This window comes from Notolepis coatsorum (genome assembly GCF_963971535.1).
Source record: "Notolepis coatsorum genome assembly, chromosome: 8".
Taxonomy (NCBI): domain Eukaryota; kingdom Metazoa; phylum Chordata; class Actinopteri; order Aulopiformes; family Paralepididae; genus Notolepis; species Notolepis coatsorum.
Genome location: NC_140172.1, coordinates 94,354,727 through 94,368,608, shown reverse-complemented (window position 1 = coordinate 94,368,608; position 13,882 = coordinate 94,354,727). Strand labels below are relative to the sequence as shown.

The window sequence follows — 13,882 nt, the reverse complement described above, 5'->3', positions numbered from 1 at the left end:
ATGAAATGTAAGTATGTCTCACTCACACTGTGGGCGTTCAGGTATTAAAAAGGACATATTTGTGTTTTATGAGGTAAGGTAGTTATCTTTCTGTGATAAGGTTGTCCTTATAGACTGAACTGGAGCCAAGGGAGCGCTCTTCTAACTCAAACGGCTGAAAACGCAGTTCCTTTAATGGTGGTCAGTTGACAAGACTTTTGTCCATTATGCCAGATGCTAGAAAAATAGGGTCTAGGCCGAAAATGACTGGAATGACAATTTAATAACGTGGTGCTTTCATTTGTATTATCCACCATAAAGCATCCTTGGGTTTCCTGAAAGATATAAATCCAAGCTAATATTATTTGTTATACAACGACTTTGATATCATAGATATTGTTCATTCTTGTTTGTTCACACATTCATATTGGATCCAAAGTAGTCTTTTTCTACTCTTTGTCTGACTGCTCCCACCTCACCAAAACTATAGTCACGTAGTCTGGCACCATTTATCTCAGCCCCATAAACTGTGCTCTGCTTATATATACGAAATACATTATGTCACCGTCCGAGGTAGACAGACCCTTCCGTGGCCATATATTCAAGAGCTTAAACAGCGAAATGCCAAAGGCGACATCCACTATCAATTCTGTGTCCAAAGTTACATGCAGACGGATTTTAAATCACACTCACATGCTATACTAGCATGACTTCAGTGGCCTCATAAACGTCAGGCTTGAATTTGACTTGTTGTTTTTTAAACGAGCGTGGGCCGGCCATCACCCTTCTTTAGGAGTAGGAAAGAGTGTGGAGACGGGTGAGAAGGTTCTGGTGGATCTGACCACTACACCAGCTGTAGGTGAAGGTTCTGGTGGATCTGACCACTACACCAGCTGTAGGTGAATGTTCTGGTGGATCTGACCACTACACCAGCTGTAGGTGAAGGTTCTGGTGGATCTGACCACTACAGCAGCTTTAGGTGAATGTTCTGGTGGATCTGACCACTACAGCAGCTTTAGGTGAATGTTCTGGTGGATCTGACCACTACACCAGCTTTAGGTGAAGGTTCTGGTGGATCTGACCACTACAGCAGCTTTAGGTGAATGTTCTGGTGGATCTGACCACTACAGCAGCTTTAGGTGAATGTTCTGGTGGATCTCATCTGACCACTACAGCAGCTTTAGGTGAAGGTTCTGGTGGATCTGATCACTACACCAGCTGTATGTGAAGGTTCTGGTGGATCTGAACCAGCTGTAGGTGAAGGTTCTGGTGGATCTGAACCAGCTTTAGGTGAAGGTTCTGGTGGATCTGACACCAGCGTTAGGTGTAGGTTCTGGTGGATCTGACACCAGCGTTAGGTGTGGGTTCTGGTGAATCTGACACCAGCGTTAGGTGTGGGGGGTGGCGGCAGGGTTTCTAACTCTTGTTCAGCAATTGGCCATAAAGGCTATAATCTATTCTAGAGGACAGCTTGTGAGTCTTCACTCAACAACTCCGGCTCCACTTTGTGTTGCAGTGAACCCGGCGACAGACAGCAGACATGTGTGCGGTGCACGCACACACACACTAACCTCTGCAGTGCACGCACACACACACACTAACCTCTGCAGCTGCCAATCTGAGGAATTCCAATGACTTGACGGGACCCCTCACCCCACTCACCTGCACACAAAGCTATGCCCTGTTCTTCACTCACACAGACCTCTAAACCCACACAGCGCGATAAACTGTGCCCATCCTTATGGACAGCTGATAGAAACGCCTACAGAAGGTCCTTTGATAGCATCTCAAACACGTCATGTTCAGTCAGTAAACTCTGTGATTGTACTACTGTTCTGCTGCCATTGGTTCTTTGTTGGAAAGGTTTATGTATCTGGATTACTAAGGTAATGAAGGATCTCAAACCTGGAGTCACATTTCTCCCCCCATTACTGGAAGTAGAACATGGCTAATCAGCTCAACTTGACCTGTGAGTTTACAAAAAATTGGCAGCTGCAAAATGAACCTGTGATCATAAAAGGCTCCCCAGTGATAGAATTATAGTAAATATACCTTCTTTATTGTATGTCACTGTTTTGGCAGTGTATGTGTCCACCCACAGGCTAGGGTCAAAGGTTATACATGTGCGAAGCAGCCAGCTAGCGGGTGCCACAATGTGTCATGTGAGCTCACAGCATGGGCCCTTAACATCCTCAACTATTTCTGTCTGTGTAAAATCATGAGAACCACTTTGGCCAACACAAGGCTGGTCGGAGGGTATTACTTCTGCTCTGCAGTGCCAAGTCCAACAATCTGGCTCTATGTATCAAACTAAATTAGATTTCTGCATTTTTAATTGGATGTTTGACCGTTTGAATTCTGCCCTTCATTCAGATGAGTGTTGGGGAGTGTTAAAGTGATGAAATGCTCTTCACAATGGCCTTAGTTGGGACGTGGAATGTCCAAACAAACATTCAGTGGGTTACCAAGGTTTCAGTAATTCAGAGGCTGATCCCAGTGGGTTCTCAGGTTAAACTCTGCAACTCGTTACAAGTGTGCCGGTTTGATTTACAGTCACTGTGCGCTATAAAGTTGTGCTAAATTGTTATTTTTCAACCCTGAGAGGTGTAATAAATTATGCCACTGCTTAGGAAAAAAATAAGCTCAGTCTATTCCAAAAGCGATTAAGCCTGGAGGCTGTGGATCTCTCCCTGCCAAGTTTCTGCAAATGTTCCTATTTGTCATGATGTGAGGTGCGGGATCAGGAAAGGAAAGAACTTGCCATTTCCATGTAAAGAGCTTGGTAAAGATTATTTAATTAGTTTATAAATATTTCTTTCTTTATTTCAGTATACAAAAGACAGTATGTACATCCACACAACAGTGGTTTATAAAATGGCATTGTAGGAGACCCATGAGTTCAGTTTATATGTTCTGCAAGTAGAAGGTTTTGGACTGTCTGCATGTCAGACATTTCTGGGGTATGATGCACTGTTTCACAAATTAAAAAAGTTCTTTGTCTTCTCCTGAAGATCCACAGAGGTGCAGGCATGTCTCCTGAAGATCCACAGAGGTGCGGGCATGTCTCCTGAAGATCCACAGAGGTGCGGGCATGCCCCCAGTTAAGCTCCTGTGCTCAAATGTCGAGAGTCAAAAACCCCATGAACCACGAACACGCCAATCCCGAAAGATTTTCCACAATTGAAAAGTACTTGAAGTTCCCTTTGTGTGTTCCTTTTTTCCTCTCTCTCTCCCATCTCTCTCATTTAGATCAGTACCATTTGAGGATCCTTCAGAACCCTTTGCATTCCGTGGAGCAGGTTCTGAAGGTAAACACCAGTCTTTGTCTTGGGGGGGGGGGGGGGGCGCGGCTGGAGATACAAAGACCCCTGAGGGGACACTCTTTCCTCCGAGAAACAAAATCCAATATTATTTCTTTTAATAAAAGATATAATAAAAATAGGACTTTCAATATCCAAGTAGGAGCAAAATGTATGCTCATTTTAAAAAGAGAAGGAAAAATAAAAAATAAAAACCAGGAGGACGGTGGTCTTCATTGTAAACCAACAGGCATTGTCACAAAACACCCCGAGTTCACATTCACGTGAAATGAAAAAGAGAAAAGACAACTGAGAAGTCCACAATCGGCACGCCTTTGGAGATTCATTCAAAACGAATAAACTTTGTTTCTTGTCGAAATATACATGCTAAAGCTTAAGACAAAAGTAAGCCTTTCTTGGGCATCGTAGTGCTTTGGTTATCTGTAGCCCGGTAGACACTGGGGCTGGCTGGCTGGCTGGCTGAAGGTAGAAGACTGCTGGCGTGGTAGGTAGGGGGGGATCATTTGCAGACATATCTCTCCACGATCCTCTCACACTTCTTACAGGTCACGTAGCAGCACCAGTGGTACTTGCAGTGGCAGCGCTCCACCAGCTTCTCCGTGTAGGGGTTGTAGCCACGACCGCAGCACATCAGGTCACAGCTGTCACTGCCGAGTGACGTCTTGTTGCACTGCCTGAGAAGAGGGAGAGAGAGAGAGAGAGAGAGAGAGAGAGAGAGAGAGAGAGAGCGAGCGAGAGAGAGAGAGAAACGTATAAGTTACACATTCCCATTTAGCACACATCCAATTATGTTTTCAACAACTTGCTCTCTCTGAATCATGTTGTCCAGCAAAGTGCACATTCTCTCAGACCGAGAGGGCCACAATGGCCCCCCTTAACCCTTTCACTACCACACTGCAGAAGGTTAACCCTTTAACCCTTTTACTACCACAACCCTTTTAACTGTCTGTAGTGTGGTAGTGAAAGGGTTAACCTTCTGTAGTGTGGTTGTGAAAGGGGTAACCTTCTGTAGTGTGGTAGTGAAAGGGTCAACAGTCTGTAGTGTGGTGGTGAAAGGGTTAACCCTTTGGTAGTGTGGCAGTGAAAGGGTTAAACGTGCTTAACCAACGCGGTGCTGTGTGTTCCTTGACTTAAGGTGTCTCTTTTGGGCCTGTGCACTGTCAGTGGACGCTCGAGAGCCTTTCATTTCGGAAGCCCGGGGCATCCAGAGTGAGCAGAAAATAGCCCCCATAAATCACACTGAATACACGAAGGGGACCTCCCTCCATTTAGCCTGCCCTTTCTACATAATTGCATTGTTTTATAATGGGAGAGCGTTAATGACCAGTGTGGCGAGAGAGAGACAGTGGGAGGAGGAGGGATGGCTGCTGGAGTGGAAGGAGGACCAGGGGAGTCATTAGGAATGTAGGACAGACTCATTACAACGGGGTAATAAGAGGTCATTACAGGGAGTAATCAGAGGAATAGATGCTATAGAGAAGGCAGTGCTACTAGACGAGTTAAAGTTGTATAATGAAACCCAGAAAGAAGCAGCTCCAACAAACACAGCATGCACATACCAGGCCATCAATAGGTGTTAAGATATCTCAAGACATCTTAAAATCTCAAGTAAAGTCAAGTGAGGCGTATTGATGGCTGGGTATGTAGACACAGAATGGGGGGGGGGGGGGCAGATGGGGCAAGTTCCACCCGGTGTTTAACCTTTTAAACTCTGCTTGTCCCCGTATACAGATTCGCCGACATTGCTTGCATTTTAACTAAACCTAACCCCTACCCATTTAACCCCTACCCATTTTACTCAACCTAACCCCTACCCATTTAACCCCTACCCATTTAAACCTAACTTCTACCCATTTTGAGTCATAGGAGCCCTTTCAATTTGTGGATATTTCTTGAAACTTGACCTTGTATAAAAGTATCTATTGTGACCTATAGGATAATCACAGCCTTGTGAAACTAAAGACTCCCATGAAAGACATTGGACGTTCAGACAGTGTATGGTATACCAAATGCATTATGTTAGCCAAGAAACTGGGCTGCAATTATGAATAAACAAGGCTATTGTTAGTTCAACTTAGCAACAGTATAGGTCAGCTTTGTCTTTGCTCAATGAAATCTCATGTTATTCCTCCACTTCCATCTTTGCAATGAAAAGAAAGAGTAATGTTGAGCAGGGAAGCCAACAAAGAGACGAGGGACAGGCATTTGCTGCTTTTCTACCTAAAAGATTGATTCATTTGAAAACCTTAATGTGTTAAAAAACAATAACACAAAAGCTCTCGACTCCAACTGCCTCCCGTAACTGGGCCCTGTTTCTTGTACGTGGTTCAACTAAGTCGATCAAGATGTCATTATCCAGCTTCAGTTAACCCGATGTTTGAAGCCGGGATTTTCCTGTTCCAAGAAGGTGAATTCAGTCTCGTTAACTCAAGCCAGACTTGATTCTCAGGATCAGTGCGCGCGCCCGCCTCAGCTGAGAAGACAGCAGGTGTCGATCGCAGAAATCCTGATTCTCTAGCGGCATTGATTGATTAATTGATTTAAAACGTTATTAACATATTGCAGTACGGCTCAATCGCCTCGCCGACAAGTTAAATGCGTTATCTATAGGCTAATTCTAAGTCCCTCATTACCTCAATCAATCAGATTATATTTCTTTAAACTTGCCTGCTGGATTGAATAATCAAATGAGATCTTGCTAGCGAAAATAATTAGTTAACTGTTATACAGAATTACGATACGGCTCTCTTACCCATTGATTGATGTATAGTCAATCTTTAACTTATCTCCAATGTGGTCTAACGGGTTGTTCTTTTGACTTTCACACGGACGACCGGGGTTCGAGACCCTAGTCGTCTCCTTCTTCTTGCAATATAGGAATAATTCAATTTGGTGCACGTTGAGAGCTATATAATGAATGACATCCTCAATGCATGTAGATTTATAATATTTTAACTTAAAACCAGGCTACTTTGGCGTATAATCATTAATATTATATTCAAAAAAATCATATTGGAAACACCGGGATTTGAACCGCGGTCGCTGGGTTGGCAGGCTTGAGCACTACCGCTGGGCCACTGGGCCAGATGGGATAAATTCATTGTTTATACATTAATGAACGAGAGACCCGTGTTTAGAATATCCTTTGTTTTGAATGAAGTTTATCTCTTTATCCTCATTCATTAATGTGACGTCAACGGCTCATTCAATTTCTCAAATCCGTCAAACAGCGCATCTCATCAGACATCTTAATCCCAGTTACAATTAAAATAACCACATAATGTGTACATCGCACGAGCGAGCGCCACCGTCGCCACGGTATATATAACGTGCATTATTTAGGACAAAGTGAATTTAGTATCAGCATTTTGGGTCTATTTTACATTTCAAAAGCCCCCTCTGGAAGAATGGAGCACAAAAACGTAATTCAGAATGGTATAATGCAGATCGTAGACTGTGGGAATAGTTTCAGGAAACGGGCTGTCACTTCTTTGCGGGGGCGTGGCGATGGTTCAGGCTAACTTGAACTTGAACTCTGCTTTCGACCAGGCTCAAACTTTTGGATATGTTGTCATGGTGATTTGGAAAATCCACGTACATGAAACCGGAAAGTCCGGCTAACCCAGTTATCCAGTTAAAGTTATCCGGCTAACTCAGTTATCCAGGTACAAGAAACAGGGCCCTGGTGTGTTTGCTTTTCCGATCCCTCTGTCATGCAAATGCAGACGATGGTGAACAACCAGATGTCCCCTGGTTTTGTTGAACAGCAAATGTCATTATGGCAAGTTTCTGAACAGACCTTTGGATGAAACAAATGTTTTATGTGCGTTGCAGCGATTAGAGATCTTTCCACCAAAACGACAAGCTTTAAAAGACTACAGACCGGACATATCTTTTCTACTCACGCTCACAGCAGCAGGGACAACTCTGTCAATGAAGCTAATGTTACATCAGTGAACAGATGCATCCCAAAAAGAAGATTGTCATCTAACATTATTGAAGACCCCTGTGATTATCTTGATTAATTCCCTAAATAATTTTGTCATGCATTTTTTCATTACAACAGCCACTACAGACTATTTGCATTTAATCGCAATTAACACATTGGGTGCCAACAACGAGAAATCTTGTTGTTGGCCGCCATGCGTTGAGTGCCAATGATGAGAAATCTCGTCATTTAATCGTTATTTCTTTTATTAGCGATATCCATAAATTTTTCATCCATCCAGCCTCACGTTATCATTGGGACTGGCTTTGAGCTCGGAAAAGGCAAATACCGCCCCCTATCGTCTCCCGGATGGTATTGCACCCATTGGAATGGAGTCAATGGAAATGCATGAGAAAGAAAAACTCCGGGCTCCACATTTTACTTCTGAGCCATGAGACTATTGAGACTAACCTGAGACTATTGCATTCATTGAGGCAACCGAAAGCAGCGTGGATTATCTGTTTCGAGGTCTAACGTTCGATCAATAAACACGATCAATATTTGGAATGGCGATCAGGAATTGGATTAATCTTTTTGCAGAACATCTGATGTGAGGTAAGGACTTTATTTTACCAGTCTTGGGGTAATCAGATGTTTTTTCACAGATTTCACAATGTGTCTCATATGTGTGTATGTGTGTGTGCATAACTTTAGCGCCAGGCAGGGCATAGATAATCGATTTTTCAGCCCGCTTCTCTAGCGTGCATAAGTACACATATACTATCGATAATCTAGCGTTTATTTGAAAACGATTCATAAATAGGCCGAAAAATGACATCGTGTTTTGTGTATTCCAGTAAAGGGCTATTTTCGCGGATTTTTCTGGAAACACTAGAAATCTTCAAAACTATACTCGTATTCAAAACGGTATAAAACAGAAATGTACTGATGAAAAAACAATCCGTTTCGTACATGTTGACTGCAAGCAAGTCATTGATAAGTGACGGTTGTATTAGACACAGCCATAATTTAAGATATAGTTTATGCGTTCGCAAATATCCCCGTCCTCTCATTGACTAAAGCGCTGGCACTCAAGCGATAAATAGCGCACCCCCTGCTTGCAACCAATGTGTTAATCACAGCCTACCATGCGATACAACAGACAAAAGTCACATGCACCTTTTCAAAGCATTGCATTAGATAGTATTACGTGTGGTTAGTTACAATATAATGTGTTCAGAAATCATGAGTGCATTACAAATGTGCCCTGGTGAGTGGTGATAGCCATAGCACAAATAGCAAAGGTTTCAGTAATGTTTCCAGTAGGGCTGACCTCGTTTAGTTGAATAGTCGACTAACCGATCGAAATGAGCCGTAGTCGACTGCCAACCTCTTAGTCGAATGCACACACAAAAAAATATATATATATATTTTGTAATCATTCTTTCCAAAAGCAAAGAGGCCTAGAAGCGTGGCTAACGCTAATGGCGCAACATACCAGCGAGGCTAACTGCCTAAGAAAACGGGCACAGAGGCACTGAAAGAGGATTTCACACACTAGACATATCAAGATGTATCCATCAGTGGACCAATTGCATGCTTTCGCAGAGGACAAGAAGCCTTCAGTCGACTTCTTCAGACATTAAGCACCCCCCACAATCGACTATCGGCCAATACAAGTCGACTATACAAATCCTTAGTCTGGGACAGGCCTAGTTTCCAGTAATTGCTGGGAAATATAATTATATCGACATTAGATGAAAAAAATTCTTGGTACATAATGGTATGCTGACTGAGGACAGGTTGTGTGTGTGTGTGTGTGTGTGTGTGTGTGTGTGTGTGTGTGTGTGTGTGTGTGTGTGTGTGTGTGTGTGTGTGTGTGTGTGTGTGTGTGTGTGTGTGTGTGTGTGTGTGTGTGTGTGTGTGTGTGTGTGTGTGTGTGTGTGTGTGTGTGTGTGTGTGTGTAGGTGGGTGGGGGGAATATACTTGCGTATTGCATGAACCTGAGACAACCTAGAAGAAGGAGCCCAAAATAATCTAGAACGTGGCTACTTCTATAATAGCAGGTTACGAAACATAAATGCCACCATAAAAGCCTCAGCGTTGGTCTATGTGTATCGTGACCCTCACATGCTAGCTCTACTACACTGCATTGCGTCGCCATCAGTTTCACAGCAATCTGCCGTTCTACCTGCTCCACATTTCACATTTCACACATTTCATAGGAGCAATGAACCGTCACTCTGGGAAAAAAACACAAGCTATGTCTGTAGCTCACTGAGCTAAAACAAACTACAGTACAGCCAGACAGTAGGTTACATTTATAGGATTTATTTAGATGTTTTTGTCACTTTAAAAAAAAATTCTGTCCCTTTTCAATCGAACATCATCACCTATATGGATTCAAATTAATTATTTGATTTTTCATGCGAGTCAATGCCAGAAAACAGCCAAACTCAACCTAACCTCTCTATATTTCACTGCACTGTATGAGTGGGGGCTCAATGTGTGCATCAGCCGTCAAGAATCGAACCTCTATGATTCTGGAGCTTAGATGCAGCCATTGGACGTGGTGCAATGTGGGCAGTGTAGAAACTATCAGTGCTTAAAAAGGAAGGGTTGGGTAGGCGGGGTGGGGGGGGGGTAACTGTACATTGGATTATCGACTAAACCTTACTTGGTCTCGTGTATTATTGGGTTTAATAGGACATTTATTGTACATTGGAGGGGGTTGTGTTAGGACATTTACAGGCGCCAGTTTCGAATTGCAGTCTCTCGTAGGTGCTCTTTGAGAGCGGTTTTGAAAGTGGGTAGTGATTCACATTCCTTTACAGCTGTTGGTAGGGCGTTCCACATTGATGTGGCATAATTACGAAACGTGTTTAGTCCCTTGTTTGAGCCGAATCTGGGTTTAACATGATTTGTGGAGCTCCCTCTGGTGTTGTGATCGTGGTATTCACTGACCTTTGGGAAGTATTTTGACATGTACATGGGTACTTTAGTCGTGTAGTGTATCTTGTAGACCAGGCCCATTGCAAGTTGCTGTACTCTGTCGTCTACTCTAAGCTATCCTAGGTTGTCAAAGTGGGCAGGGGTGAGGTGGGTTCTAGGAGTAAGGTCAAGCAGTAGTCTGACCAGTTTGTTTTGAGATGTTTGTAATTTAGTTTTTAGCGCCTTTGATGTGCTTTGGTACCATGAGGTGCAAGCATAGTCGTAGTACCCTTGAAACAACCTAATAATACTGGAGTAAAGTACAAATCCCCTAAAACAGTACTTAAGTATTGTAACAAAGTACAATTATTCATGTACTTTACACCTGGATAAAAGTTTTTTTTTAAATAACTCTAGAGCAGCTAGTTATCTATAACATCATAAATGCGAACATATTACAGAAAAGGGACAAATGTGAAGAAGAGTCTATAAATATATATATAGATATTTTTGGGATCATTCCATTTGGGCTGTGGGGGTGCTTAACACATTCGGGGCCATTGGGATGCGTCTAATAAATCTCTAGAGGACCGGCAAATGTAAACAGACGTGGGGCTGTTTGTAGAGCTAAATCTATACTTTATAGTATTGCTATCTGTCCATTCTCATTGTCAATTGGGACCATAAACCGTCCCTTCAAAATGGATTAAAGAAATAATTTTTTCATCAATACGTTCTCATTTTATAGCGCCGTGAATATAAGCGTTATACGGCATTTGGTCTAGTATATTTCCTGGAAGGCGAGATAAAGGGCTAATAGATACTAACGTTATATCCAATGGCATTTCCGTTATACAGATGCTACAGTTAAAACTCAAACTGCATATGATCGGCACAATCCTTAAGCATGTATGCATGAAAGGGGGGGGGGGGGCGGGGGACGTCGTTTCTTATTATTGATTACCAATAACTGTGTTCGTCTAAGTAGCCACATAGGCCGATCGTATCGTATCATAACAAGGCTCGATCGGGCTGTAATTTACGTGAAAAAGATCTTACCATGAGCCGGTTGGATCCCCCCGAGCATTTCCCCGTTATCGATCGCCATCTGGTAGATCGATATGTCCATTAGCTGATGATAAATCCCCTTATTGCATAGTGAAATCCGCAATCCAAAACGTAATCCAAGCTACATGCTGCACATCCAGAATCGAGCTAACTGAAAACTCCATTGAAAGTCAAAAAAAATAATGCTCCGTTCAGCCACAGGGCACACTGCATTATCGCGATTAAGAGGATCTGGCCGGTATTGCACTGTCTCGAATTCAAAGAGTAGGGTACATCTAGAGTGCATCGCGGCAACCTTGAATAGGTTATTAAAATGGAATAAAAGCAAAAACAACTTGCCACGGATATATCCGTGCTTCTGTCCACAACGGGTGGAATCGAAACACGGAGATCTCCGTGGTCGGGCGCCATTGTGTTAATGTCTGAAGGAGTCGACTGAAGGTTTCATGTCGTCAGCGAAAGCATGCAATTAGTCCACTGATGGATACATCTTGATATTTGTCTAGTGTGTTCATTACACGGGTGAAATCCTCTTTCAGTGCCTCTGTGCCCGTTTTCTTAGGCAGTTAGCCTCGCTGGTATATAGATATTTTTTTGCATTAGACTAAGAGGTTGGCAGTCGACTACGGCCCCTTTCGATCGATTAGTCGACTATTCGGCTAGTCGAGGTCAGCCCTAATACATCGAGTAGGGGCCCACAAGGGATCTATGTAATTTCGTCCAATGCGAGAGATCGAGATTGAAACATTTCTGAGATTGAAATAAGTTGTACATAAGTACATCTATTCACAAATCAGCTGCCAAAATCTATGAAAACGTTATACCGACAATAACAATTGAGGTAATACGCTACTGAACAATGTAATTCCCCTCATCAGCTTGTCTGCTAGTGCTACCACCCTGTTTCTATCCTTACATCCATCTCGAAAGTCATGGAAAAAATAGTATACGAACAGGTCGAAAAGTACCTTGCGAAAAAAAATCGAATCTACGAATTCCAATCTGGCTTCAGAACATCCCACTCCACTGACACATGCCTTCTCTATTTGAACGACCACATCAAACAAGAGGTGGACACGGGCAAATACTGCGGCATGGTCATGCTGGACCTACAAAAGGCCTTCGACACTGTCAATCACACCATTCTGATTGACAAGCTAAAAGCAATTGGTTTTGATAGTCTATCAGTGAGCTGGATACAATCCTACCTGGAGGGGAGAGAACAGATGGTGGAGGTAAACGGTACCCTATCCCCCCCCCCTCCCAGTGAGCTGTGGTGTTCCACAAGGAAGCATACTAGGACCGCTACTGTTCCTAATTTATGCAAATGACATGTCGTCAGCTTGTGACTGCAAGTTGTTCCTGTTTGCGGATGACTCAGCCCTGCTGGTCTCTGACAAGAACAAGTTACAGGTTGAAAAACCCTCAGCTCGTAACTAGGCAAAATCTGCATATGGCTTGCCGATAACAAACTATCATTACACATGGGCAAAACAGAGTCCATTCGCTTCGGTTCAAATAACAAACTCAGCAAGACCGACGGCTTCTCAGTTACAGTGGGTGACAATATTGTCACAAGGAAAGATGAAATTACCTACCTGGGTTCCATCCTAGAGGCTAATCTTTCCTGTGACAAAATGGCATCCAATGTAATAAAAAAAAAGTCAACCAACGAACTTGATTCTTGTACCGGATCTCCTCTCTGGTACACAAGAATACCCTGAAGACTCTGGCAGGAGCACTCATTCAAGGGTACTACGACTATGCTTGCACATCATGGTACCAAAGCACCTCAAAGGCACTAAAAACCAAATGACAAACATCTCAAAACAAACTAGTCAGACTCCTGCTTGACCTGACTCCTAGAACCCACCTCACCCCTGCCCACTTTGACAACCTAGGATGGCTTAGAGTAGATGACAGAGTACAGCAACTTGCAATGGGCCTGGTCTACAAGATACACTACACGACCAAGGTACCCATGTACATGTCAAAATACTTCCCAAAGGTCAGTGAATACCACGATCACAACACCAGAGAGAGCTCCACAAATCATGTGAAACCCAGATTCGGCTCAAACAAGGGACTAAACACGTTTCGCAATTATCAATGTGGAACGCCCTACCCAAAGCTGTAAAGGAATGTGAATCACTACCCACTTTCAAAAACACTCTCAAAGAACACCTACGGGAGACTGCAATTCGAAACTGGCCCCTACAAATGTCCTAACCCAGTTGTACAGTAAATGACCAAGTATGGCTTTGTCAGTATTCCAATGTACAGTGTACAGTGTCCCCCACCCATCCCCTACTCAACCCCCCCCCCCCCTTGAATGTACAGCCCCCCCCCCCCCCCCCCCCCCACCACACCTACCCAACCTCCCACAATGTACAGTTTCTACGTCAAATGTATATACACTCTTTTTTTTTCTGGACACTTTTTGTATCACAAACAGTACTGTATTTGCAAATCTGGTATGTCATAAATGTATAGATGTAGCAGTACTGTCTATCTGTATGTCGTGTGTGTCATATATGTTATGATGAATTGAAAATGGGGGACCCTGATGTAAACAAGACGAAAGTCTTTTTCTGGTCTGCATCCCCTTAACAATTGTATTGAGCTGTACTGTACTGTACCCATTCTGCAATCTGTT

At 43.2% G+C, this 13,882-nt stretch overlaps 1 protein-coding gene across 1 annotated transcript in view; it reads right to left on the bottom strand.

Moving 5' to 3' along the window:
• Positions 1–2,764: 2,764 nt before the first annotated feature.
• The window catches only part of wnt11 (wingless-type MMTV integration site family, member 11), a 32,049-nt gene continuing 20,931 nt past the window's right edge, over positions 2,765–13,882 (bottom strand). Inside the window, exon 6 of the mRNA XM_084319809.1 lies at positions 2,765–3,973. Within this exon, the coding sequence (XP_084175935.1) occupies positions 3,799–3,973 (175 nt within the window). The 3' untranslated portion in view covers positions 2,765–3,798. The remainder of the gene's footprint in view (positions 3,974–13,882) is intronic.